The following is a 27,990-nucleotide window of genomic DNA, read 5'->3' as shown; positions in this document are numbered from 1 at the left end:
CGCCATGGCAACACGACGCTTTCGCCCCCCCCCCCGGCGACGGTGTAGCTGCCTTGGCGGAAGGAAGAGCCCCTCTCGCGCTCCGGAGGATGCCGCTTAAGGTGGTGGTGGAGCTGCAGATCCACGCGGTGAGGCCGGCAGGAGAGGGGGGCTGTGCAAGGCCAGATGCGGAGAACCCCAGAAATGTAGCTGCGAGATCATATCAACACGTGTGTGTGTGATTGTGTGTGTGGTGAGGATGCCACTGAAGGTGGAGCGGAGCTGCAGATCCACGCGGCAAGGCGGGCCGGAGAGGGGGGCCGTGCAAGGCCAGATGGGGAGAACCCCAGAAATATAGCCTCCCCTCTCTATATGAGCACATGTATGCATGTATATACATTGTGTGTGTATACACATACACAGTGCTTTTTTTTTTAGGTGCCCTACTCACCCTGAAGTAGTTACAATCAGTGCCACACTTTTAACATTTGAAAAAAGGTGCCAGCATTGCATACTCTTGAGTACCCCCAGGAAAAAAGCACTTATGTATGTGTGGGGGGGGACCCAGGTGGCGCTGTGGGTTAAACCACAGAGTCTAGGGATTGCTGATCAGAAGGTCGGCGGTTCGAATCCCTGCAACGGGGTGAGCTCCCGTTGCTCTGTCCCACCTCCTGTCCACCTAGCAGTTCGAAAGCACATCAAAGTGCAAGTAGATAAATAGGGACCGCTCCGGAAGGAAGGTAAACAGTGTTTCCGTGCTGGTTCGCCAGAAGCGGCTTTGTCATGCTGGCCACATGACCTGGAAGCTGTACGCCGGCTCCCTCGGCCTATAGAGCGAGATGAGTGCCGCAACCCCAGAGTCGGACACGACTGGACCTGATGGTCAGGGGCCCCTTTACCTTTAAATTTTATGCATGTGTGTACATGTGTGTGTGTGTGTGCATCTATGTATATGTGTATGTGTATGTGTATCTGTACTGTCTGTCTGTCTATCTATCTATCTATCTATCTATCATCTGCTCTTCCCATATTCTTTTTTCTTTTTTGCCCCTAGTTGGGAGAGGGAAAGTTGCGGTGGAAATGAGGGCGGGAAAACGAAGCTAACTTATTTCCAAGGGAGAGAAGCCAGAGTTCAACCTTGACAGCAGTGTCTCAGAGAGATTTGCCGTTCCCCAGTCCAGTTGGGGAGGGGGTGATTGCCTGTGCTGTACACATGGCCAGAGGTGTTCTCATCTGTATGTGTGCTGTTTGAACTGTGTAATGTTTTATCATCCAAGAACATTTGAAATATAGTGTAGAAGGCCTGGGGGTGGGGTGGGGGGAACCAACAGAAAAATGGCGACCTCCCTCATTTTTCCATACCCCACCCCACCCAGGCCTTCAGGTCTCTAATTCAAAATCAGTCTTTGGTTACAAATGTGGGGTTCTCTGCACTGTGGTTTAGAGTAGGGCTGGATCTCAGGTTATAGTACAGGGGTCAGCAAACTTTTTCAGCAGGGGGCCGGTCCATTGTTCCTCAGACCTTGTGGGGGGCCGGACTATATTTTGAAAAAAATATATGAATGAATTCCTATGCCCCACAAATAACCCAGAGATGCATTTTAAATAAAAGGACACATTCTACTCATGTAAAAACATGCTGATTCCCGGACCGTCCGCGGGCCGGATTTAGAAGGCAATTGGGCTGCATCCGGGCCTTAGTTTGGGGACCCTGGGTTATAGTTTAAAGAAAAGCCAGCAGCATGGAATGTAAACTTACTTCCCAAGCCAGAATATGTTATTGTTCTTACTTGTCCAAGATTCATTGATGGAGAAAAGAGCGGAATAATTCAACATCATAAAGCCAGCATATTGTATAATCTAGAACCAGCAACCATTCCTCTTGATCACTGTTTGAGCTCCCCCATCATGACATCACCATTCAAATTAATGGTGAGAAGGGTTCCTGCAAAGTTTTGTGCGCTAGCTCTTCCTCCTCTTGCATCTGCTTTATGACGTATGTGGACCAAGTAAATGTTTGAGTGAATTCTGGGTCTAGGATGCTTCTGCTCGGAGCTGGCTCAACACATTTTGCTGGCTGAGGTGGAACAACAAACACTGCCTGCCCCATTAAGTTATATATTTTGGCAACTGAGTTAGAGAATCCTATGAGCAACTCTTCTGCTTACTCGATGGCAGTAAAAATAATCATGCATGGATAATAATAATAATTATTATTATTTATTTATACCCCGCCCATCTGGCTGGGTTTCCCCAGCCACTCTGGACGGCTTCCAACAGAATATTAAAATACAATAATCTATTAAACATTAAAAGCTTCCCTAAACAGGGCTGCCATTTGCTTCCCTTCATAATCCTCAGAATCAGATGCCTGAGTTGGCTGCTATGTGTCATGCTACGTCTGTTCATCATTTTGCAGTTGGTGGGAAACAATCACAACACACCTTGTGCCTCTGTCTCCTTTTAACTGTTCTGATCTTCTCTCCCATCACAGGTCTCTTGTCCCGGTGTGTACTTGACGGAGAAGAATGATGTTTATCTGCATGTTTGCATCCTGGGCCAGTGCAAGGAAACCGAGAGCCTTCGACCCGTCTTCCCTCTCTGGTTCCATGAGAAAATGTGGTTTGAAAAGGTAACCTAGGATCGCGTCTTGCAAAATCCTTGCCTAAGATGTATTGATTCTTTCCTTTCCTTTTTGAACCTAAGCACTCTTCTGCTGTATTCAGATCGAGAGTCTGGCTGATAGCCAACAGCTCTGGGCACAACAAACGTAAATGGGTGGGAGGATTGTGAATATTTTATCTCCATTTTGCATTTGCCGTAGTCAAAAATGCCATGCTTGTTAGGAGGCAAGTATTGTTAACTGTGAGATGCAAGGCTCAGAGGCACCCTCAGGGAATTAACATGCTGCTGCCCGGTGCTACTCATTTAATCCCATAATAAGCCTTCTGGTAGGGGTTCAAGGCAGCACAGGGGGACACCTTACATATGACCCCCCTCCCCTCAAACCAGCCCTCTTCAGTGGAATTGAAGATGACATCCATATTCTTTAAGCAGGGCTTAAGGAAGAAGATAGGGCCAGTGGCACTATCAATTTGGTTCACAAAATCTATACACTGCTTGCCCATATCTTGGAGTATTTTGACGTTCTTTTCTTGGACTATAGTTGATGAGTGACTGCAGGTTTGTTTTATCAAGGAATCTGAAAGTCCTAAGCACACTTTTTAATTCTTGAGACTACTGTTCTTCAGCTTAATGCAGTAGAAACAAAATAGGAAAGAATGCATTTGCCTCCAACAGTAGTTCTTTAATATATTATATTGTGGGATATATTGAACTTCAGTAGGACAAAAGCATAAATCTTTGGAAGTGTGGTAATATGTACATTTCTTTAAATTTAATCAGCTGATCGATCAATCTGTCAAAACTGTGTGTGGTATTCAACTAGGTTTACTAGAGAAGACCGATTGAAATTAAAGGACTTATCTTAGTCATATTCATTAATTCCAGTGGGTTTATGCTGAGCACAACTTCGCGGTTTTAATCACATGGAAAATGATTTAATTGGTTAATAGCTTTATTGACTTTATCCTTGCCTTTGCCTTCTCTTTTGTTCTGTAGGTATTTGAAAAAGCTACTGATCCTGTTGCTGTTGTAGAAATGCTAGAAAGTAAGTTTTCCTTTCTGTTATCTGTTGCTGAAAGTACTGTAATTACTGCAGGCCCATGCCATGATGATATTTCCAATGGCTTGGATTCAAATGCAATGGAAAACCATGGTTTCCTTCTATGTGAAAGGGCTACATAGGCCTCAGCCTTGGACCGGCAACCCCCTCCCAACTTCCTCTTTCATGTAGCAGAGGATAAAATTGAAAGCATCTACTTTAAACTAAGCGTAGTTCCCTGTGGCATCTAAACTCGGGTAGCCGTGGTTGGAGAACTGTGGTTGCTCTAAAACTGGAAACGGAAGCTTTTGATCCCAGACACGAAGGAGAAGAGGGGAGAAGGAGGTGTGGTTTGTTCTTCTAGCAGGAAACAATGGTTACACATTGTGTCGGGTCCAACCAGTGTGTCATGCTTCATATTTATTTCCGAGAAAAGCTTGTAGGTGATATTTGAACATTCAGAAAGGGCTTCTTCTTTTCACCATAACAACCGGGGAATATAGTGTTATGAGTTTCGGGGGAGTGTAGTCTGTATGCCTTTTTCTGTGGTGTTTCAAATATACATGATTCCCATGACCCCCCAGGATATAACTCCCACGTAAATGCGGAGGGGGGTTGCCTGTATATTCAAAACCTATTGGGTTTAATGAGGTAGAATTGCCAGAGTCTTCCCCCCCAGAATCCTGCCCCCTTTCCACCCCTTTTATATTTTACATTTTTATTTTCCCCATAAAGTTGAACGTGCACAAGTTGCAGGCTTAATGTATAGTTTAAATATTACGTGTCTCTGTCATGAATAACATAGTTTATTCATCTTCTTTTAGGAAATGTAACAAAGTTCCGATTAGTCGAAGTGGTACCTTCAGGTAAACAGGAGAAACCTATTCTTCACAACTTCCATAAACTCTGCAATGAAAGAATGAATCTTGGATGATGTTGGGGTTAGAGATGCTGATTTCTTTTCCCCTCGTAGTGTTTCCTGTATCTGCTGTTATTACTTACTTAGGAGGAGGTGATACAAGACAAAATGTATATGCCATTTGAATTCTGGACAAAATATGTCCGTCTGTGCAACATTCATAGAAATTAGCTGGCTGGTGGCATTTTGTTGTACAGGAGAAGTGAACACATGGTGGCAGAATAAGCCTTCTGTAAGATTCAATCCTAAATTGCTTAGAAAGCTTGGGTGTCACCTTGTTTAGCTGTTTGTGTGATCAGTTTGTTCTCAGAAGGGCTTTCCGGTAATGAGGAAAGACCTTTTAATTCTTAAAACTGTACTCATGCCACTGCATGCAATTTATTTATTTTTAACTGAATTTGGTCAAACTCAAATATATATTAAACCTAATTCTTCCTGTTCCCCGCTGCTCCATAGTATATCTTTTCATTTAACTGCAAGTATGATCAACTACTACACCTTGTGAGATCGTTTAAAAATTCACAACTATTAACTTGATCCAGCAGTAGGAAAAACTCAGTAACCTATGCAGTTCATAGCTGTTGTAGTTTTCATCTATGAAGATGAGGGTGAAAATTTCAAAATCTTTGTTGTCAGGGCTCTTTTTCAGCTGGAACTCACCAAAACTCCTTAACTACAGGACCTAGTTCCAAGTTATGAAAATCTTAGACAAAAATTATAAATAATGGAGAAAAAACCCTGTAGTTAGGAGTTAGTTCCCACAGCATAACACAAATTCTAGTGGCTGAATTTCCTCTTACACCTCCTCCTCCTTCTTCTCCCAATCCGGCTCACGAAATTTCTGCAGATGTGTTGTACACTTTGAAACAGAATGTTTCTTGGAGAACCGTGACCAATGAAAATGTCCTTTTTTAAATTTGCGCTGTGAAGAGGGCTTGTGTTCCTTTGTCGGGGACTGGTTACAGTGTTTGCTTGCATTATCCTAGCACTCTTTTCTCCTTTCGTTTCACATTTCAGGGAAAGGCGAGCTGGCATTTTATGAAGAGAATACTCGAGGTTTTCTGTTCCCAGTGCCTAAACTGACTCCTACATACCCCGGTGTGGACAGAGAGTTACTAATGAAAACCCGCCCTTTCTTCCCAGTAAGTGGTTATGGAATGAGTATCCCAAAAAACAGAAACATCTGCTCAGTAGCCGGTTCTCACTTATGTCACAGTGATTCCTAACATGTAGTAAACATTTGTCATCTTTATTTACCTTGGTTTATTTAACACTGGAACCATTTAAGCTATGGGAACCATTAGGAAAACAGCTGCGGCACCTTCAGGACAAAACAGAACGCAGCCCTTCACAGTCAGAATAGGTAGAAGAGAAAATAATTAAGTAGCATGGTGTGTCTCCATTAGAAAAGAATGAATCCCTTGCTGGCCTAGTTCTCATACATAATTTTATTACGGTCAAAGACCAGTTCAAAAAACACAACTGGGCTAGCTTTCACGAGAATAAAAAATACATTTAAAACATTGTACAACAGCTTGAAGATTAAAATCTGAGATAAACTGATATCCCATAAAGACCTAAGATTTGGGCTACCATACAAATTGGCCCTGCCACCATGGAGGCCAACTTCGATTGTTTTCCTGGTGAACTAATTTGTTTCAGGAGGTGGTCTGCGCATGCAAATCTGCACACAGAATCTGCACAATTTGGATATGTCAGAGAATTCTACTTTTCTTGGCTTCCATTTATTTCTTCCCACTATTTAGCAGGAAGAAACCCCAATGAAAATCTTTGTTATTATATATTTTTACATGGCTGTTTATAAGGGACGTGGGTGGCGCTGTGGGTTAAACCTCAGAGCCTAGGGCTTGCTGATCAGAAGGTCAGTGGTTTGAATCCCCGCGACGGGGTGAGCTCCCGTTGCTTGGTCCCAGCTCCTGCCAACCTAGCCGTTGGAAAGCATGTCAAAAGTGCAAGTAGATAAATAGGTACCGCTCCAGCAGGAAGGTAAACGGCGTTTCCGTATGCTGTTCTGGTTTGCCAGAAGCGGCTTTGTCATGCTGGCCACATGACTTGGAAGCTGTACATCGGCTCCCTCGGCGAATAATGCGAGATGAGCGCTGTAACCCCAGAGTCGGTCATGATTGGACCTAATGGTCAGGGGTCCCTTTACCTTTTACATGGCTGTTTACAGTGGTACCTCGGGTTACAAACACTTCAGGTTACAGACTCCGCTAACCCAGGCGTAGTACCTCGGGTTAAGAACTTTTCCTCAGGATGAGAACAGAAATTGTGCGCCAGCAGCAGTGGGAGGCCCCATTAGCTAAAGTGGAACCTCAGGTTAAGAACGGTTTTAGGTTAAGATTGGGCCTCCGGAATGAATTAAGTTTGTTACCAGAGGTACCACTGTATTTGTATATATTTTAAAAATTCATATATGGATGTTTTATGATGGCCTAGTTACAGGTAGGTAGCCGTGCTGGTCTGAGTCGAAGCAAAATAAAAAAATTCCTTCAGTAGCACCTTAAAGACCAACTAAGTTTTTATTTTGGTATGAGCTTTTGTGTGCATGCACACTAGTGCATGCACACAAAAGCTCATACCAAAATAAAAACTTAGTTGGTCTTTTAAGGTGCTACTGAAGGAATTTTTTTATTATGATGGCCTGTATTTGTAACGCCTAATAAAAGTTTGACGAAGAAAAAGAAGATGTAAGTGTCAATGAATTGAGTGAGAAGTACTCCCAGGTGTGCATTGAACTATAATCTTGGCCCATTTCCTACTTTTTATGAAGGGTTTTGTGAGGGACAGGAGCTATAGACTGCCCCCTCCTATCGTGACCACCAGTTCCTCTCCGAGCACAAGCGGGAGCGGGGAAGGAGATGAGTCCAGCGGGGAAACAGGAAGTAGAGGGCAGGGATCTGACAGGGTCACAGAGCCCCTGCGCCGACCGGGAGAGGAAGGAAGGGAGAGGGAAAAGGGGAGGCAGGAAAACACGGCTAGAAGACCCCTCCCTCCAGTTCCGGAGCTGCGCATGAAGAAAAGGGGGAGGAGATTGGGGATTCCCAGACTACTTTGTTGGAAAAATGACGCGGGAATCCCCATTCCGGGGTACTGACCCAGACTGAGAACATGTACATTGTACAGCTTCCACACTGTAAATAGTCTGCAGATAATAAAAGCATGAAAAGGCAACGTGTCGGAGTCGTTACTCTAGAGTAGCCGCCAGCCACCCTGTGACAGGTTTTTAAAAAATTCTCACACATAAACCTGCCTAACTGGCCAACCCTATTCATGTTTTCAAAGAACCAAGCTCCTCCAAACCTAAGGGAACTTTCCCCCATATGAATGAGTTTAGGCTGCAGATCTAAATGCACTTGCAAGGGAGCACACCCCCATTAAATCAAGTGGGGCAGGACTTATTTCCAAGTAAACATGCTTAGGATTGCCTTGCAATAGATTAAAATAGAAAAATCTAATTTTAAAAAAATACATCTAGAACTGCATTTCTTTACGCAAATTTCTCATTCTTTTCCCCCCAAATCTTTAAGGGCATTGCACCAAAATTAGAGTTTTCCACAAGGACAACTATTACAGAGCTTCCACTTCTGTCCAGAAGATGGTATCGTGTAAGTAATTTTAGCTACTTAACTCAAGAAATGAACAGCAACGTTTTCAGTCACACCCAATCTCTCTTAATACCTCATTGCATCTAGCATGACATAGCAGTCATAGCAATTCTGTGTCTTGATAGTTCTCTTCAACTTCTGCTCAGATTATTAGCTACCTGGAATTAGCCTAAGTAGCAGAAGGCTGTAGCCATTTAATCTTTTGATCATCCCTAAAAGTGCTACTCTTGTTCGAAGATGATTCAGGGCTAGGTGTTGTCATCCTCCAGTGGGTGCCTGGGTCTTAGTTCAAGGAGGATACAAAGAAAGGGCAGTTCAAGGTGTATCAAGCACAGAGAATCAGTCTAGGTCAGGCATTGGCAACCTTGGCTCGCCAGATGTTTTGGAACTACAACTCCCATGATCCCTTACCACTGGCCCTGTTGGCTAGGAACCATGGGAGTTGTAGTTCCAAAACATCTGGAGAGCCAAGGTTGCCTATGCCTGGTCTAGGTCATAAGTTCCCAAACTTATTTGGCCTACTGCCGTCTTTTAAGAAAAAAACTATGATTCCGTACTTTTCCATGTATAAGACTAGGGTGTTTTTACTCTAAAATAATGTTCAAAATTGTGGCTCATCTTATACATGGGGGCGTCTTATAGATGGAAAAATACGGTACTCACCGCCCCGCTGCAAATCTACCTTTAAGCAAATAAACAGAACAATACGGTGGCTAGTTTGCATTCTTTTACGTATCTGCATGTCTACCTCCATCCTAATAACATGGTAAATAAAGATACCATTGTAAGTAAGACACATTGAAGCTTGAAATTATGAAATTATTTATTAAAATCAACCATAGTAACATTCACATTACACATTCTTTTATTAAGACCTGTCGGCAGGCTTGACCACTGAACGTCTTTAACTTGCATTGTGTTTGTTTATTTGAAAAACGAAGTAATCTTTACGACTTTAACTCTACGTTACATCGGTCAGCGTCGTTACACAACAGGTGAAACATGCATGAACAGTTTTTCTTCTCTTTTCTTCCTTCTTTATGATTCCATCGCCCCCTTATTTTTACTCACCTTTACTCAACAAACCCCTTATTCCCCCCCCAACTGCACCTGAGGCTACTACCGCCGCCCCCCCTGGATTGTTCCAGCACCCCCCAGGGAGCTGTATGGCCCACTTTGGGAAACATTGGTCTGGGTCAAAAACATGACCCAGAAGCGAGGTCAGGAAACAAAGAGCCCAAGATCAATATCACAGGGGGTTCAGCAAAGACTAAGGAACCAGTGATCTCTGTTATTTCTAGTAACTAGAAGACTCATGAGGGAGGCCTTCTATATTCTGCCCTCCTAAACCACAATGTAACCACCATTGCTGACAGTGAAGGAGCACCAGGGATTGTTTATTCACTAGTAGACCCCTTATTCTTGAATAGACCAATGAGTTGGTCTGTAGACGCATTCTGTGTCATCGCGCTTCAGCCTGGACCTGAAGCTTTCATTGCCACCGCTGTCAAGGACTGGGGGCTGGCTCCGCTAACTCCTCTGGCATCAGCTATCCTCAAGAGAATCCTCAGCCCTGGGTTCAGGGGAACTTGCCTGCTTCTCAAGGCCCTTGACCTGTGTGGTGCCTGGTTTCCCCTATGAGGACTTGGTGCCTGGCACCAACCAGTTCGGGCCTAGGAATAACAGGTGCATCCGACCTCAAGTGCCGTTGCTTTCAGGAGCTATCCTGCAGAGGTCTTCTAGCAGTTTCTCATATTTATCTGAAGTGATTTGTAGGCGTCCACCCACACATCATGCCAAGAATCCAGCAGTTGCCCTACGCCCGTCCATATGCAGTCAAAGGCTCCACAAAGCTTTGTTACAAGCAAGTAGCCACATACATGAACTAGCCCCAAATGCAGGCAGTCACTTGTCATCATCGATAGATGCTTCCCACTTTTTTGTCTTTTTCTGTTGTTGTATTGTAAGTGACTTGCCACTATGATATGATTGCTTCATTATTAAAATAATTAAAGGTAAAGGGTAAAGGGACCCTTGACCGTTAGGTCCAGTCGCGGACGACTCTGGGGTTGCGGCGCTCATCTTGCTTTATTGGCTGAGGGAGCCGGCGTACAGCTTCCGGGTCATGTGGCCAGTATGACTAAATCGCTTCTGGCGAACCAGAGCAGCACACGGAAATGCCGTTTACCTTCCCGCCGGAGCGGTACCTAATTATCTACTTGCACTTTGACGTGCTTTCGAACTGCTAGGTTGGAGGAGCAGGGACCGAGCAACGGGAGCTCACCCCGTTGCGGGGATTCGAACCGCCAACCTTCTGATCGGCAAGCCCTAGGCTCTGTGGTTTAGACCACAGTGCCATATATTTTATAAGAATTTTATAAGAATATATAAAAAAGGCATCCTGTAGGGCTCAGAAAAGGATTGCGATGCAAATGGGCCTAAAATGCTGATTACATGTGTGCAGTGCTTTTTTTCTGGGGGGACACAGAACGCATACCCCTAAACATTTTGTGAATCTAAGTTTGGCCTCATTTATTTCAATATGAGTAGGAAAATGAGAGTACCCCTAAACATTTTTTTGGGGGGGGGGAAACACACCACTCACTGCATTTATGAGTCTGTCTTTTCGGATTGGGGCAAAACAAAGTCAAACTGATTGAACAATTTCTGCCGATGATCTCATTTTTCAGCTGACCAGTGAGATAGCCAGGGGCCACAACTTCTTGCTGTGTGGATATTTCCTCTGCCATACCTGTTCCTTTCTGCAGCCAGGTCTCCAGGCAGCGGGTGTAGATATTAATGTATTTTGCAGGGCAGAAATAAGAGCAGGTTGAGAAGGGCTCTCTCGGCATCGCCCCGGAGGAGGAGCATCTCACCGGCACGATGTAGCATTTCACCGGCACGATGTAGGACAATGAAGAAAAAGGGCTGTAGGCGATTCTCAAGATCATCCCCGTCACGCTCTCCGTCGCCAACAAGACGTCTCCCGGAGTTTTGCCCGGAAAGCCAGCAGCAGACACCTTCTCTGAGCTTGAGGTCTGTTAAGTTCAAGTCAGAATCAGAATCAGACCCCAGGCCGCCTTTTGTAGTTCGACATGTAAGTCCTGAGAATGTAACTTTAAAAAAATTGCCTGGCCAGGGAAACTGGGCGTTCATCACTGTTCCTCCCAGTAGATGACAAAAGGGAAATTATAGAGGTCCGCACACGGAATGCCATAGAAAAATACTTCTGTACAAGATACACTAAGGGTGTAAATACGCTTCGTAGAAATGAGCAGAACCTGCCAATTCCCATCAATAGAAAAGTAAGATTTTGGAATGAATGATAGGGCCCAATTGCCCTATTGGACAACTGCAGAGTCCAAATTGTTTACAACAATATCACGGGTGTGCAAGGCCTCCGAGTAGGTTATCCTATGCATGGTGGCGATCTGGAGGGGGCAATACCACCTTCACTCCCAGCCTCCAGGCCTGGATGCAGTCTTAAGCATCTTGGCATAATGTGAAATGTAGTTCTGTGAATTCCAATAAGCCTCCTTCCCCAGGGCACAGCGTAGGCTGCAGCCTGCCCAGAGACTTCTGGGCCCTGACATCCTCTTGCAAGGCTCGCATTCGAGTCTTTGCCACCACGGACACTATGTGCATTACGTGACGCCGGCTATCAATTTAGTAGACTAGCAGGCTGGGAAGGACAAAAACGTGAGTGCTGAAACTGACCTCCCACATATTGTCATAGTCCAGAGCACATCAAGCAAGCTGCATCAAGCAAGCGTTCGATTCAGCAGAGTATTCCATCAAGACAGTTAATCTAGAGAAGTCATTTGGGGGACGCAGCTGCTGTGCATTTATTTCCGGGGTATCGGGCAACATGCAACTATTTGAAATCAGAAAGATGCTTCTCTTGTGGACAGTGTATTCCATAATAGTCTGTCACGTACTTTCATTGAACAGTTGGGTTGAATTTCAGATAGCTTTAATAGCTAACCTTTGGCACTCTGACGAGTCACTGATTCCAAGTGCTACTCCTGTACAGGCGTACCTCGGAGATACTGCAGGTTCGGTTCCAAGCCACCGCAATAAAGCAATAATAATAATTTTATTACTTATACCCCGCCCGTCTGACTGGGTTGCCCCAACCGCCAAAAAAAATACAGCATACCTGGCAAAAAACAGCAAATTGCAAGAACTCGGGCCAGGAGGAAGACGAATTTCAAATAAGTCTTCAAAATATTTTATTTATGTAATGATAAGATGAATTCAAATAGGAATCAATTCCAGTATGATAATGAGGCAGGTAAAAATAAATTCCATTGGAAAAATCCCAGGACAAGGCCCTGTTTCGCCAATTCTCCATCAGCAATGTTTTAATGGTCAGAGTGTGCCAGGTACTGGAAGGCTGTTGTGGTTTCAGGTGTGGCTGAATAATACAAAATCATCCAGTGGGGCAGAATGATTCATCCCAAGCAGGGTTCATTTAGAACAGGCATCCCCAAACTGCGGCCCTCCAGATGTTTTGGCCTACAACTCCCATGATCCCTAGCTAAGAGGACCAGTGGTCAGGGATGATGGGAATTGTAGTCCAAAACATCTTTAGGGCCGAAGTTTGGGGATGCCTGATTTAGAAGGAGGTGAGGCCTGAGCAAGCGAATCATAGAGACCCAAAAGGCAGCCTCCCTTGTAGAGGGGTATTTTGGAGCCGTATACATCTTTACTTGTTTAATGAACCACTTGCAGGCCATGAGCAGATATCCTGTGAGTCACATGTTTGGTAAACGATGCTCGCCATAGCTTTCCCCAAATATCTGAAATTTGGTTGGATTCAGAGCCCCTACCATGAACAGAAGGACCGGAGATCTGTTGGATTCCACTGCAGGAGGAAGAGAAAGGAGAGTTAGGGGGATTTTTGTTGATTTCCCCCTTTCAGCCCCCAGGGCCACCTCCCACATTCCCAGGAGATCTTCTAGGCTTCTAGAGCAGATTTTCAGGTGCCTGTAAGGGGGGGGGGAGAAGGAATCGCTAAAATGGGAGCATTCCAGGAGCAGAATTCCACTCTTGAGCCAATGTTTTTCAGTTAATTAGAGGGTTTCAAGCCAACCAGTCAGTTTTAATTTTAATTGAGAGATATTCCATGTTAGGGAATATCAAAGGGACTAGGAGGAAACCTTTTAAAAAATTGGCATTAATCTCAAAGTATAGGCATTAATCTCAAAGTATTCTTTTCCAAACCTATTTCAGTTGTATTAAGAATATTGTTTTGTTATTATTTCTTGGTTGTTGTTTTTTTTTAGGTAGATTCTTCTAAAATGTTTTCTACAGATTCTTCTAAAATGTTTTCTGAGCCACGGTCACCATATTGGAATCCAAGTAAAAATGGGAGCTCATCAAGGAATTCCCACAAACTTCAGTTGAAACGAGGTACTTAACAATTCCTTAATCTTAATTCAAAATGTGAACCGTGCTGATAACAAGACCACCATGAATGTCATAGGGTTCTAATAGGCTGTGGGTTGTATTCTGTCACCCTTACTCCGTTGAATTGATGTTTTATTCACATTGTTCCATTGGTTCCCAGGAAAGAAGGCTGCTCTTTGGGATAGCATGCCAATATGTGTTGCATTCGAATCCTAAATAATTATTTCAGTTCCATGGGAATTCATGAGATTTCCCTCCAAGTAATGGATTTCAGATCATAATAAAAATAAAAAATCCTTCCAGTAGCACCTTAGAGACCAACTAAGTTTGTCATAGGTATGAGCTTTCGTGTGCATGTACACGAAAGCTCATACCTATGACAAACTTAGTTGGTCTCTAAGGTGCTACTGGAAGGATTTTTTATTTTTATTTTGACTGCGTCAGACCAACACGGCTACCTACCTGTAACTATTTCAGATCATGTTATAAGTTGCGGTGTTCACCCTTTAATTTGCCTCTGGGGTAAAGGAATTCTCCAGCACAACACCGCTGAGTAGTTTAGTACAGGAGATACTACCTAATACCTTTTGTCTATTATTATTATTATTATTATTATTATTATTATTATTATTATTATTATTACACTTGTGCCTTGGAAGTTGAATGGAATCCGTTCTGGAAGTCCATTCAACTTCCAAAACGTTCGGAAACCAAAGCGCGGCTTCTGATTGGCTGCAGGAAGCTCCTGCAGCCAATTGGAAGCACCGTCGGATGTTTGGCTTCCAAAAATAGTTCACAAACCGGAACAGTCACTTCTGAGTTTGCAGCGTTCAGGAGCCAAAACGTTCGAGAACTAAGCTGTTTGAAAACCAAGGTATTAAATTTTTATATTAAAATACATGCACAATTTTGTATTAATAATTTTTGTACCGCCCTATACCCGCAGTTCACAGGATAAAATCACGATATAAAACACACAGAAGACATAATCAAAATAAAAACAAGAACAACCCAATGTATTCAGCTGTATTCAGGGGCAGCTCCAGATTTAGTGGGCCCTCCTAGTTATTTGTGCTTTTATATGTGTGTGAGGTTGGGGGGTGAAGGCAGTACCTTTGAGAATGTACAGAGTGCTTTTCCTTTCTCCTGCATAACCACATCCTGTGATTAGAAGAAGGAGCTTTTAGGGCAAAGGCTGCTCCTTCCAGATAAACATTTGTGTAATCTGTACCTGTTCACCACACCGGCAAAGATTACTGCTGTTGATGTGCTTGGGAAATGACAGATCCCGTGAGCGGACTAGCTGGGGGAGCTATGTTTATGGATGGATGGCAGGGCCCATGAAACAGTTGGAGGCAAAGCAGTGACTCTATTTTGCTTGCTTGTTTCTGTTCTATATTAGAAATTGTGTTGACAAACCAACCAACAAATAAATCCATATGAAACCATCACGACATCTTTCCTCAGCCCTCTTTCCATATGTGATACATGCAACTATAGGCATTGTTTTAATTCTTCAGAATTGATTTTTTATTTTTTTTAAATTTCTTGCAGCGTTATCGTACGATAGCTGGAAGTCTGCATGCCCGGCAGCAAAGGTAATTTAAGAAGTGGAGTCAGTAGCGTCATTTGCTGGTTAGGTTATTGGGTGTATGACTTTAATAAGACTGGCTACTTGCCATGGTAGTGCTTGGGGTTAGGAAATGACAAATACTTAAGGGGAAAAAGGCTATTTATCGGTGGCTGGCAAGGGCACACAGTTCATGTAACTTTCCACAAGGCACCCTTTACTCTACGCTAAAAGGTGTGTAAAACTAGTTCGGATATAAGCCAGCGATCATACTTTTGAACTGTCATTCCCTATGAAGAATACTTGGAATTATTCCTTCGGGCTACCTCCTTATACTGGCTTTCTAAGATCCAGTTTCATCTAATGTCCAGGTCCACCGTGCCTTCTGCCGACTGCTTCTGGTATTCTCACTGACAAAAGTCTTAAGAGCTTTAAAATGATCAAAATCAAGAAGGCTGTCAGTGCAACTTCTTGTTGAAATCAGAACAAAACAAAACAAAATGCAGTGGGTGTGTACATTATTTTGTTCCATCTTCCATGCTGAGGTTGAATTCAAATTCAGCACAAGAAGCCCCTAAATTCTGCGCTTCTGATAAATTAAGCAAAAGAACCATATTTGCATATATTTGATTTGTACCATTTACATTTATTGTCTTCTAAAAGCCAGCAAACCTGTAATTTATTAAGAACTGGTGGAAGGGCAGGGCATGAAAGCTGGAGGAACACATCCAGGACGACTAGGAAGGAAGGAGCAGAGGAGAACAGGAAAGTTCTTGTTGTGTTCCTAAAGCCCAGCCCTCCCAAATTTGTGAGACTTTTATATGGGGGGGGGAAGACAACACATTGGTTGAATGCACTTCATAAAATGCAGTAGCTTTACTGCTATTAGCTTTTCTGCTGTTTTGTGTTTACTTAATCTTTAACTACTGTCCGTTACCAATAAGATTGTAATTTGGTAGATATCAGATAACCGCTACAACCCACTGGATTGACCCAGTGAGGTGCCACAACATTTCATCTTGTCCCTATGCTTTTTTAGACGCCCACATGATTTTTAACATGTACATGAAACCATTAGAAGAGCATGAGACTCTTAAACTCAGGATCATGGGTTCCAGCCCCATGTTGAGCAAAAGATTCCTGCATTGCAGGGGATCGGGCTGGGTGGACCGTGTGGTCCCTGCCAGCTCTACAGTTCTTATAAGTCTGATTCTGTCCTCCTTTCCAGGCAAACCAGGTGAGGCAGTGGATAGCCTAGACAGGTGCCTGGGGTCTGTATTGGACGGGATGAGGGTAAAGACAAATTTGTGCCAAGCTGTGATGGTGATGGTGGGAGATCCGACTGAGCTAAGATGGGACTGCACCCTCCCTGAACGATCCAAGCTCACGATTTGGTGCCACTTCTAGACCCAGTTTCAGTTCTGGCATCTTAAGTTGGCAGCCAAGAGTGCATTTTACCACTGCTGCTTGATTGGCAAGTTTGAAAACCTTGGACACACACCTTGGCAGCTTCTGGTCTGAAGTACGGTCACATTCCATGGGCCTCCCTTGGAAGACAGTTTGGAAGTTTTCATGTTGTTCAAAACGTGGCAGCCTGCTTGCTAGCATGAGCACACCAAGAGAAGCACTAAATGTGTGCGTGGAGGGATCTGCAGTAGCTCCCAGTTTCTCTTCAGAGCACAATTCGGAGTGCCAAGTTTACTCTTCAAGCCTTAAACAGCCTTGGTCTGGTTTGTTACAGAGGTCATCTTTCATGCGCGCCTCCCCTTCCTCATATGCAAAGACTGGTTGCTGATGGGGGGTTGGGGTTGGGGGATGGACACAGAGCATTGGTGTGGCAGACTTGGACTTTGTGATGTTAACCCAAAGTACCTCCTCCTATGTTTTGTTACCTGTGTTGCTTTCTGATCCATGTGCACGACACACTCTTTTCTATGCCGAGAAAGGAGATTGAATTGACTTTGTGACACAAGCGCTTGTTCCGGAGGTGGTAGAAACATATATCTGAAGTACAGGAAATGATATTTATCTTGTTGACTGGAAATCTGTCCCCTGGGGGGTCCTTGGAGTTCTCTCCCTTTATAGACATCCCAACTCCTGGAAAACTGCTTTAAGGTTTTATTACAATCAAGTGGTAATTTTATTACAATCAAGTGGGAGGGACGCGGGTGGCGCTGTGGTCTAAACCACTGAGCCTCTTGGGCTTGCTGATCGGAAGGTCGGCGGTTCGAATCCCCATGACAGAGTAAGCTCCCGTTGCTCTGTCCCAGCTCCTGCCAACCTAGTGGTTCGAAAGCATACCAGTGTGAGTAGATAAATAGGTACCTCTGTGGTGGGAAGGTAAATAGCGTTTCCATGTGCTCTGGCTTCCGTCACCGTGTCCTGTTGCGCCAGAAGCAGTTTAGTCCTGCTGCCCACATGACCCGGAAAGCTGTCTGCAGACAAACACCGGCTCCCTCGACCTGAAAGCGAGATGAACGCCACACCCCATAGTCGCCTTTGACTGGATTTAGCCATCCAGGGGTCCTTTACCTTTTATCTATTGTTACACACCACTCCTGTCTCCAGACAGTGCAAGATTCCAGGGGTATCAAGTGTGCTTCCCAGAGTCTGTGTTTCCTTTTGGACAGTGGAGTCTATGGCACCTTTATGATATCTGGTTTATTTACACGTAAATACAACCTGGGTCTAGATGGAGAAAGTTCAGAGCATTTTCATCCCAAGAGGGTCTCTTGCTTCTCCAATAAGCAGAAGAGACTTGAGTCTCGGAACAGAGAAATCAGCCAAATTCTCTGCCTGTCCCAACCAGCCCACATGGTTCTCCAAACGATTTTCCTTGCTTACATCATCCAAACTGAAACCTTACATTCTTTAAACCCTTTTTGCCCCTGGCCACTAACACACAGCTGGAGGAGGGGTTCCCACCCCTCTTCTTCTGGCATATTCCTCTGAATTACTACTTTGCTATTCGGCTGTCTGTCTCTATCTTTACAATCAAGTGGTATATGAATGTTGTGAAATAATAATGAATAAAACTCCTCCTTTCTCCACAGGTAACCAGAGAGCTGGATATGCAATACAGCTTGGATCCTGGTTCATCATCACTTGAAACAAGGGAACCTATTGATTTTGATCACTCTCTTTCTCTTTGCCACAAACCTTCATCGGACTCCTCAAAGCGCTACCGATCACCAAGCCCATGTGCTCGATGGGCATCTCCTCAACACAGGTGACCATTCCTAGATAGTTAAGTGACAGGGGCAAGCATGTATTGGCACCCCTGCCTCGAAAATTCCTGGAAGTCAGTAGCAGCAACCGATGTTGCCACCCTATTTCCCAGGATCAGGCTGCCAACCCTACGGGGCTGTCAAATTTATAATGCCACTATACAAATCTAGAGGGATAAGTGTATGGGACCAATGGCAATCAAGGACAAGCTTGAGTTAAAAACAGCCACAGCTTTGATTACAATATATTGAGATTTGGTGCAGCAAAGGTCAACGTTCTCACCTTTGGGCTGCCCAGTCGTTGGCCAGTATCTCCACCCCAGCCTGGCTGCTGGGTGACATGGAGGAGTTGGCAACAGGAAATTTCAACCACAGCATGGGCTGCTTGGATGGGGCCCATGGAAATCTGGGAGTGTGGTCTCTAAGCCCCTGAGTGAGGCCAAGGCCTTAGTTCATGGAGGATACGGTCACCAATGGCTGCTAGCCACAGAGACTAGTATCTGATGTCAAAGAGAACAACAACTACCAGACTTTTAGAAAGCATCTGAAGGCAGCCCTGTTTAGGGAGGCTTTTAATGTTCAATAGATTACTGTATTTTATTTTTCTGTTGGAAGCTGCCCAGAATAAATAAATAAATAAATAAATAAATAAATAAATAAATAATCTGAAGTGGTAGGTCTCTGAGGACCACAAATAGGGAGAGTGGTGTGGCACTCATGTCCTGATTTGGGGTTTCCAGTAGGCATCTGGTTGGCTGATGTGAGAAGAGGATGCTGGAGCAGATAGACCTTTGGTCTGACCCAGAAGGGCTCTTTCCATGTTCTTGTGAAGCAGGCAGGATGAGTGGGCAGGAAAGGGAGATGGAGTTGCCAGAAAGGAGTCATTGGCTCAGTTGCTCTGGTGACGTACAGGTGGCTCCGCATCACTGCCAAGTGGTACAGTCGCAACTTGATGGTGATGGTTAGTAATTATTACTAATTCATTGCCTCGAAGTACACACTCTTATGGACTCAAGCAAGGGGTGGGCCCTGCCCCGTTTCCTTGGCAATGGAGCCAGCATTTGGCACAGTACTCTCTGGCGGTGGCAAGAGACCACCTGCCAGCCATTGGAAGACCTGGGTGGATGCTTCCCTCTGCATTACTGCATAGAGTGAAAAAGAGTTGTGGGGTCCTGGAGATAGGCCAATGTTTCAGGGGGCGGCTGTAGCTGCTGCTGCCACTGCAAAACATTCGTATATAGTCAGTATCCTGAAGCTCATTCCAAACAAGGCGGAAGTTCTGTTGGTTGGTGTTAAGCTGATCAGTGAATTGGTATTTAGTTTGTTTTGGATGGGTTTGCACTCTCCCTGAAATCTCAGGTCTCCAGCTTTGGAGCGTTTAGAAATCCAGATCTACAAATGTTTCTTAAGTATCCTCCATTGTCTAGAGCAGGGGTTGGCAAGGTTTACCTCGCCTGGGCCGGTTCACTCCAGGAGCGATCCCTCTGTGGGCCGGATTGTGTGCGCCTGTGATTTCCAGCATCGCAGAAGCGAGTCCTGTTGTCTTTGTCCATGGAGTTTTCTTGGCAGGGATACTGGAGTGGCTTGCCAGTTCCTTCTCCAGGTGGATCACGTTTAGTCAAAACTCTCCACTATGACCTGTCCATCTTGGGTGGCCCTGCATGGCATAGCTCATAGCTTCTCTGAGTTATTCAAGCCCCTTCGCCATGACAAGGCATTGATCCATGAAGGGATCGTGAAGCTCAGGCTCCAATACTTTGGCCACCTCATGAGAAGAGAAGAATCCTTGGAAAAGACCCTGATGTTGGGAAAGATTGAGGGCACTAGGAGAAGGGGACGACAGAGGACGAGATGGTTGGACAGTGTTCTCGAAGCTACGAACATGAGTTTGTCCAAACTGCGGGAGGCAGTGGAAGACAGGAGTGCCTGGCGTGCTCTGGTCCATGGGGTCACGAAGAGTCGGACACGACTAAACGACTAAACAACAAACAACAAGAAGCGAGTCCACGTGCCACGCTGCACCAGTTTAGCACAGCGCGCGGGGACTCGCCGAGCAGGTGGCTCGGTTCGGGGGCGGCTCGTGGGCCGGCTAAACGACCCCCGTGGGTGGCTTGTGGCCCATGGGCCTTAGGTTGCCTACCCCTGGTCTAGAGCACCTCCCACCAATCGGTTTGTTCACCAGCAGTGAGTGACCTTTCCTGCTGAGCTTGAGCTAGCCATGCTTTGGCATTACCCAATTAAGACTACACCAAAACATCACATATGGGGTTGTTCTCGAAGACTGTCTGAAGTTATTAACCCCATGATTTGCTCATGTGTCACCAGAGCTTAGGGACTTGCATTGCTGCTTTGGACCTTTAAAACCCTCTCGGCCTGGGAGCAGGGTACCTTAAGCCAGTGGTCCTCAACCTTGGGCCTCCAGATGTTTTGAGACTACAATTCCCATCATCCCTGACCACTGGTCCTGCTAGCTAGGGATCATGGGAGTTGTAGGCCAAAAACATCTGGAGGCCCAAGGTTGAGGACCACTGCCTTAAGCAATGCATTTTCCCTGTATGAACCCTTCCATTCACTGAGATCACCGATCTGAGGGCTTGAAGTAAGGGGAGTGGGGACCATGTCAGAATTTTTTGGTGACGCCACCTGGAGTGCAGAGCTTTCACCTCACTTTAATTTGGCAGGCATCCACCTTGCTGGCATTGTGTCGATAAGAAGACACGTTTTGCATTTCCCAAGGACTTTGGCAGTATTCGTTTTTTAAAAAATTTAATTTGCTGGCTTTAACAACTTTGTATAGTGGTTTGTTTGTTTTTTGGTGGTGGTGGAGGACTGTTCTTTTCAATGCAAATTTTTTTTAAAAAATTGCAAGCCATCCTAGAGACTTTCGTTAGGCAGGAGGTAGAGAATAATTTCTTTGAAGAATAGTTAATAGGAGTGGCGGCGATTGAATGCAGAAGATGCTCAGGTGCGTTTCACACAACACTTTATACGAGGCTTGATGGGGGATCTCTGGAGAATTATTACTATCCAGAGTTTCTTCCTCGTGACAAGTTTAAGTGACAGTCCTCTGCTTCTTTTTCATGCTGACTGGAGAACGCAATGCAATGATGCTGATCAGGAGAGATTAACAAGAACAGGAGCTATGTTCCAGGCAGGCCCCATAAACAATCCTGACCTTGTGGTATAAAAATAGCCAAGAAGATCTGAGAGAATTCCATATATTTGGATTCCTTTGCCATTGCTTTGTCAGAGAGATACTTTGGGTTCATACTCAGCACTTTGGCAAAAGTTGGCCTGCTCTGCGGAACTGTGCCATTTGTTGTTCATAGTAGCAAGGAGAGTCATTTTAGTGGTGTCTTTTGGTCCTAACTTGCAGGACATAGAGGTCAGAGGTTGAAACAATTCTCTGGCTGCCTAATTTCACAGCTGTAAAGGAGGTTCAGAGGGCTTTTATGATAGTGGGGAACACAACTGGGAACTGGTCAGCAACTTGACATTACTTGTGTTACGTGATGGGACTATATGGAGAGAGATCACAAACACTGAGTATCATGTGACTTGAGTCCCCTGACATTTTTCCCCAGGATATATTCCAGCCCCAATTCAAGCTGGGAAGAGATTAACGAGAGAGTGAAAAACCTCCTAACTTCAGACGACGCCATACAAAGACTATCCTTTGTAAGTATGATGCGCTTTAAGCAGAACTGTTATTGATTCCTCTCGCTCCATTTGCAAGAGTGAATTCCTACAAAGCCTTATATGGCTTCACATATTCTATAAATCAGGAGTGGATATAACGTGGTCTTCCATATGGGTTGGTCTCCAGCTTCCAGGAGGCAGGGCTAAAGGTCAGGGATGATGGGAATTGTCATTCGTGTTATCACCTCTGTCGATTTATCCATCTCTGTTAAATCAAAACATTTCAGTCAACACTGGGGCTGCCATACGTTTGGGAATCGGAATGTTAAAATGCCGCCCGGGTGGATTTTTTTGGGGATATGTCAACGAAGCTCAATGACTTTGTCTAGATTTCTGCTTTTGGGAATATGGCAACCATAGTCAACACTCGTTAACTGAGCGGAGTTGTGGTTTAAAGTTTTACCCAAAGTTGCTCGGGGCCAATCTAGATGATACTCTGATCAATAGGCGCCATCAAAAATGGCAGCAACACGGCTAGTTCCCTTCTGTCTACATATGTGGAGCAACTTAGCTCTGGACATGACATCCCATCCCACCCCTCCCCACCCACCCCTCGATTTCATTGGCTGCTGATAATGGGAGACAAAGACTCAGCACTTTGCCTAGATCCTGTGTCCTTTTAGATGTTCCCATAGTTACGTGGCAGCCGTTTTTCTATGAATGGCTGCTATGTGGGTTTTGTAGCGTTTAAATGACCCAACCAGATGGATGCGGATTGTTCATGTGGATTATGAGCATGGGACCATATTGAGAGTGCGCGGTGGCAACAGTTGCATGTGGAAAACAACAAGGCCGGTTCTTGCCCACGTTTGAATGTTGAGGGGACATTAGGTAAACGACAATAGACGTGCGCAGGCAGGTGGGGAAGTTGATATGTGCATGCTGTTTTCAGCAGCTGCACATCTAGAGTAACATCTGCTTAGGGCTTTAAATTTCTGTGTTCCTTTCCCAAGCTGCCTAATGCAAGACCCAAAGCCTGGCTCAAGATACGCCAGTCCTCTATGATCTCAGAGCAGCTAAGCCTACAGCAGCTAAAGAGGTTGTGACACTTTTAATAATAATAATAACAACTAGCTGGCCCTGCCACGCGTTGCTGTGGCCTAGTCTGTGAAATGGGGCCTCAGAGTCCCGCTTCAGACCTGTAGGTCCCGCTTCAGACCTGTAGGTCCCACTGTGGTTTAGTCTGTGAAATGGGCTCTCAGGGGGGATTTGTGATTGTGAGAGGATTATGAGGATGATTGAGGGAGTGTGAGAGGGAAAAGTTTACTTTTGGAAGATTTAACAAAGCTGGTAGGAGGGAAGGACGTTGTTGTTGTGCGTCTCTGCTGAGGTCTTCGACACCTCTGCCGGGTGGATATATGTGAGTGGTGGATCTCGTGGTGGAGGCGGGGTTTGTGGGTGTGGTGTAGATTTCACAGGAAGGGTACTGTGGGAGGAAATCCACTTGAGGGCGCTGTTTATTTTGTTGAAAAACAGGTTTTTACCTGCAGAGGTGTGAGATGTGTGGGGTTTTTCCCCCCTAACAACACTCGGGGAGTGGCTGGGATCGTTGTGTCAAAATTTCAGGACAATTGGTCAAGCGGTTACGGAGAAAAGTGGAGCCCACACTTTCATGATTTTTACATTTTATATAATAATAATAATAATAATAATAATAATAATAATAATAATAATAAAATTTTTATTTATACCCCGCCCTCCCCAGCCAAAACCGGGCTCAGGGCGGCTAACACCAGATACAAAACAATTGATTAAGATACAACTTAAAAACAAGATCAAATACAACATTAAAATTAAAATGCAGCCTCATTTCAGTAGAAACTCAAATAAAAACTGTTTGGGGGGAAAAAACGTCAAATCTTCACCAAGGCCAACTATCCAGACTGGTCCTCCATGGGCCAGAAAAAAAGCCAGGGAAGTCCCCAAATATGAGTTCCATCATGGGAGGAAAAAGAAAAAAGGGAAAGTGGGGGAGGGGATCAAATTGATTCCAGGCCAAAGGCCAGGCGGAACAACTCTATCTTACAGGCCCTGCGGAACGAAATCAGGTCTTGGATATTGCCGCGATCAGTCAGTTGGGTGATTCACATAGCCTGTGGGTTATGAATATTTATTAAAACAAACAAGCTCAGTTGGTAGAGCATGAGACACTTAATCTCAGGGTTGCGGGCCCTACATTGGGCAAAAGATTCCTGCATTGCTGGGGCCTGGACTTAATGACCCTTGTGGTCTCTTCCAGCTCTACAATTCTATGGTTTTAAACAAGCAGAGAGCCCCTCAAACAGCCTTCATTTTTCCCAACTATGCAAAATAATCACAGCAGAAGAATGCAAATAAGTTCAGTGCATATCTGAATTGCAGTTTTCTCCCTTGCAGCTATGCAGTGTCTCAAACTTCAGCATGCAAGTGAATCCTGAAAATTGCATGCACGCAACTGCAAAACCCACAGGCACTTTTTGCACATTGCAAGGAACATAAATGTTCCTTTCCCCTCCTGCCTTTCCCCTCCTGCTTTGGTCGTCTTGCAGAGGAAGGAGCTGCAGTTGCGCACTCTGTGGGACATCAGAGCCCTATATCTTCACAGGTCCTCTGGAAGGGGACCACAAGGGCCTTGTGAAATCAAGATGTGGTCCATATCCAGCTTGTGGACGGGGAATTCCCCACCCCTGCTTTAGCTCCACCGAAAAGCCTTTTTTTCTGCTCATGATTTTTTTGTGGCTCCCCAGGATCTCAATGTTATGCCTTGTTTAAATCAGAAACTGCTTTCACTCACTAATTTCAAAGCTCCCATGATGGAGACACAGATCCATGTTGAGTTAACCCAAAGTGACATTACTTGCTGTTGTCTCTCCAAGATGATACATTCTTCTAACGAACCTTAATAGAAAGGTCCTTTGACCGACAGAGCTAGGGGACAGTGTCATACATCAATTGTTCCCAAACGTGCAGCGATAAGCTTCTTTTAATTCTCCTAGAACAGCTGATATATTTGTTTTCAGCCAGGCACATTTAGCAGCGCTGATGACGATGAACAACCCAGGTTTAACGGGACAACTATATTTTGCAGGGAGCCACTGATTCCGAAATTGATGATGTCCTTGAAAGAAGGTCCATCTCTTTGAGGAGTTCCCCACTGTGTGACTCAACGGATCAAAGATACTGGTCATAACTGCTGTCATCGGCAAGGTATGCTGCATAAAGCGCGCGCCCCCCTCTCTTGATTTATTGGACTGGTCTGTTTCAGAAGGTTAAAAAAAAAAGAACTGGGAAGGTTATATAAAGCCTGCTACAAATCGGTAAGATAAACTATTACAGCAGCATTCCAGGCCCCGTAAGGTGCAATTCTCACACTGACGTGGGTCAAGCAAAATGAGAGTGATTGCAATGGAGTCTGGCTTATTGCTAGGATCTGTCTCGTGCTCTGCTATGAAGATGCCATCGCCGTGTTCTGCCATTCATTTTAAGAGCATGCAACAAACCCAGACTGACAGTGTGGAAGCCATGCAGCTTCCACCACCTTCCACACTGTCTCACTGTCCCAAAGTTCTTCCTGGTGTTTAGTTGGAATCTCCTTTCTTGTAACTTGAATCTGTTAAGTCAGAGGTTTTCAACCTTTTTGAGTTCATTGATTGAGTTCATTGGTTGAAAACCACTGCATTAAGTCATTTGGACTCTGGCCAGCCTAATTGAGGAAATGAAGGATCCCATAATACAGGCATCCCCAAACTTGCCCCCCCCAGATGTTTTGGGACTACAACTCCCATCATCCCTAGCTAACAGGACCTGTGGTTAGGGATGATGGGAATTGTAGTCCCAAAACAGCTGGAGGGCCAAGTTTGGGGATGCCTGTCATAATATGTCGGAACAAGCTTTTAATGGTGTCTGATGCCCCGAAGTTTGCTTGTATTGTGTTTTTGGTTTTAATTGCTTTATATTGTATTGCTTGTGCGGGGGGTGGGGTGGGGTGAGGAAAGGGCTTCGTGTGTCCAGAAAAGCAGCATACAAAATTTATTGTAAATGCTGGAATGAATGAACGAATGAATGACTGAAATTTAACAGGACTGGCTAGCACCCTGCGCAAACTATAAATGGATTGTAAAAGATGGAAATTCTTAAGTAGATGCACAGAAGGTCCTCCACTTCAATAGATAGTTAATGAGGGTCCCTGAAGCTGGACAGTTGAAAACTACTTAGCTAGAATATGAAATTTAAAAAATAAAATAGTCTGTACACAACCTTGAGGTCCCTGGCTGTGAGTCCTGGAAGACTGGCTCCCTGCCTTGCAGACCTGTTCACACCTGGTCTGGGAGGCTGCTGAGCAGATTCATTGCCTGGGGTGTTATTTAGGTGGAAGGGAAGGGGTGGGGTTGTTGCTGTTGCTAATTTTTCTATTTTTGTTTTGGATCTTACGATTCTTTGTGGAAATATTTAATTATATTTAATTATTTATTGTTTATGGCTCCTTTTGTTACGTTTGTACTTACGTAATTTCTTATATATTGTAAGCCGCCTTGAGCATGGTTTTAACTTCAGAAAGGCAGCATACAAATAAAATGATTGATTGATGCTTAGCTTGCAGTCTTCATTGGAGAACTGCATTCAGAGCAATGATGCAAAACAAAAACAAAAATAGAAGAGGATCTACAGGTTTGTCCAAGCATGAGGTTTCTCTGTAATATTTTATCAATTTCCCCCATCCTGTAGTAATAAGACAATTTAACACCTTTTTTTCCAGAAAGAATGCAGCAGCCTTGGGATATTGACCTGAAGACCCATTGCTGGCAAGATTTTTGTTCTAGAGCTAACTGAAGAATAGTTTATTTTCTGTGTGATGTTATGTCTCAATTGGTTTGAAAACAACACTCTGTATTGTAGTGCTGATTAAAGGTTTGATTTATACATTTTCAAACAAGTGCAAGCCTATCAGCTTATTGTGGGTTGATGTCATGATCCTATTGATGGTGCTATATACTTCTTTAAGATTTGGCTGCTGAAAGTATTTTCCATGAAAAACCTACTTGGAATTACGTTACCACTCAGGGCTGTGTCCTCAGTGTAAAGCTCACTTTTAGAAATTTGGAAGCGAATACCATTTTGGATTTAATAAAGGCGTGGGAAAAGAGTTTGGTTTCGTGCTGGAAAGATGCACAGCAAACTTTTGAAGAACCACTCTAGGATTAAATTCAAGTTCCACTGAGCAGCCCTCTCCTGGCTCCGCCCAGTTCTGCAGACTCCGCCCACCCAAATTACAGGTAAGAGGATGCGACTGCCAGGGGTATTTCTGCTGGTGGTAGGCAGCATAAATCCCTTGCCATTTATATTTGTGCAGCTGGTTCTTCCCGTCTAAGTGTAGAATGTTACATTTGCCCCTACTGAAATCCAGGGCCTCAAGGAGGTTAGACTGGCCTTGAGCAGCCTGGTGGAATGCCCTGCTGCAGGAGACCAGCTGTTCCGCAGGGCCTTTGGTCCAGTCTAACCCCTCTCCTCCTACAAGACCCTATATATAAGAGGCCTCTCTAACTCCTCTCACCAGCTCATATAAATAGCTGAGCCTGCTGAGTACCTAAAGTTCTCGACCCCTATAGTCATAATTTGCGGGTTGCCTTCTGATCTTAAAGGTAAAGGTAAAGGGACCCCTGACCATTAGGTCCAGTCGTGACCGACTCTGGGGTTGCGCGCTCATCTCGCATTATTGGCCGAGGGAGCCGGCGTATAGCTTCCAGGTCATGTGGCCAGCATGACAAAGCCGCTTCTGGCGAACCAGAGCAGCACATGGAAACGCCGTTTACCTTCCCGCTGTAGCGGTTCCTATTTATCTACTTGCATTTTGACGTGCTTTCGAACTGCTAGGTTGGCAGGAGCTGGGACCAAGCAATGGGAGCTCACCCCAT

At 44.7% G+C, this 27,990-nt stretch overlaps 1 protein-coding gene across 2 annotated transcripts; it reads left to right on the top strand.

The window, feature by feature from the left end:
* The first annotated feature begins 39 nt into the window (after positions 1 to 39).
* On the top strand, positions 40 to 27,960 carry SPATA6L (spermatogenesis associated 6 like). Of its 2 annotated transcripts, XM_060269242.1 has the most exons (13): positions 40 to 128; positions 2,474 to 2,611; positions 3,601 to 3,649; positions 4,468 to 4,509; positions 5,580 to 5,704; positions 8,114 to 8,191; positions 11,004 to 11,288; positions 13,480 to 13,606; positions 15,158 to 15,201; positions 18,227 to 18,402; positions 21,985 to 22,078; positions 25,167 to 25,285; positions 26,835 to 27,960. In XM_060269242.1, exons 1-12 carry the CDS (start codon positions 90 to 92, stop codon positions 25,266 to 25,268), a joined length of 1,299 nt encoding a protein of 432 aa, XP_060125225.1. In that variant the 5' UTR covers positions 40 to 89; the 3' UTR covers positions 25,269 to 25,285; positions 26,835 to 27,960. The 2 variants fall into 2 exon arrangements, with proteins under 2 accessions (XP_060125225.1, XP_060125226.1); XM_060269243.1 differs by lacking the exon at positions 11,004 to 11,288.
* The last annotated feature ends 30 nt before the right edge of the window (positions 27,961 to 27,990 follow it).

Source organism: Zootoca vivipara, chromosome 16 (genome assembly GCF_963506605.1).
Source record: "Zootoca vivipara chromosome 16, rZooViv1.1, whole genome shotgun sequence".
NCBI lineage: Eukaryota > Metazoa > Chordata > Lepidosauria > Squamata > Lacertidae > Zootoca > Zootoca vivipara.
Note: the sequence above shows the minus strand (reverse complement) of the source record. Positions and strands in the feature narration are given on the sequence as shown.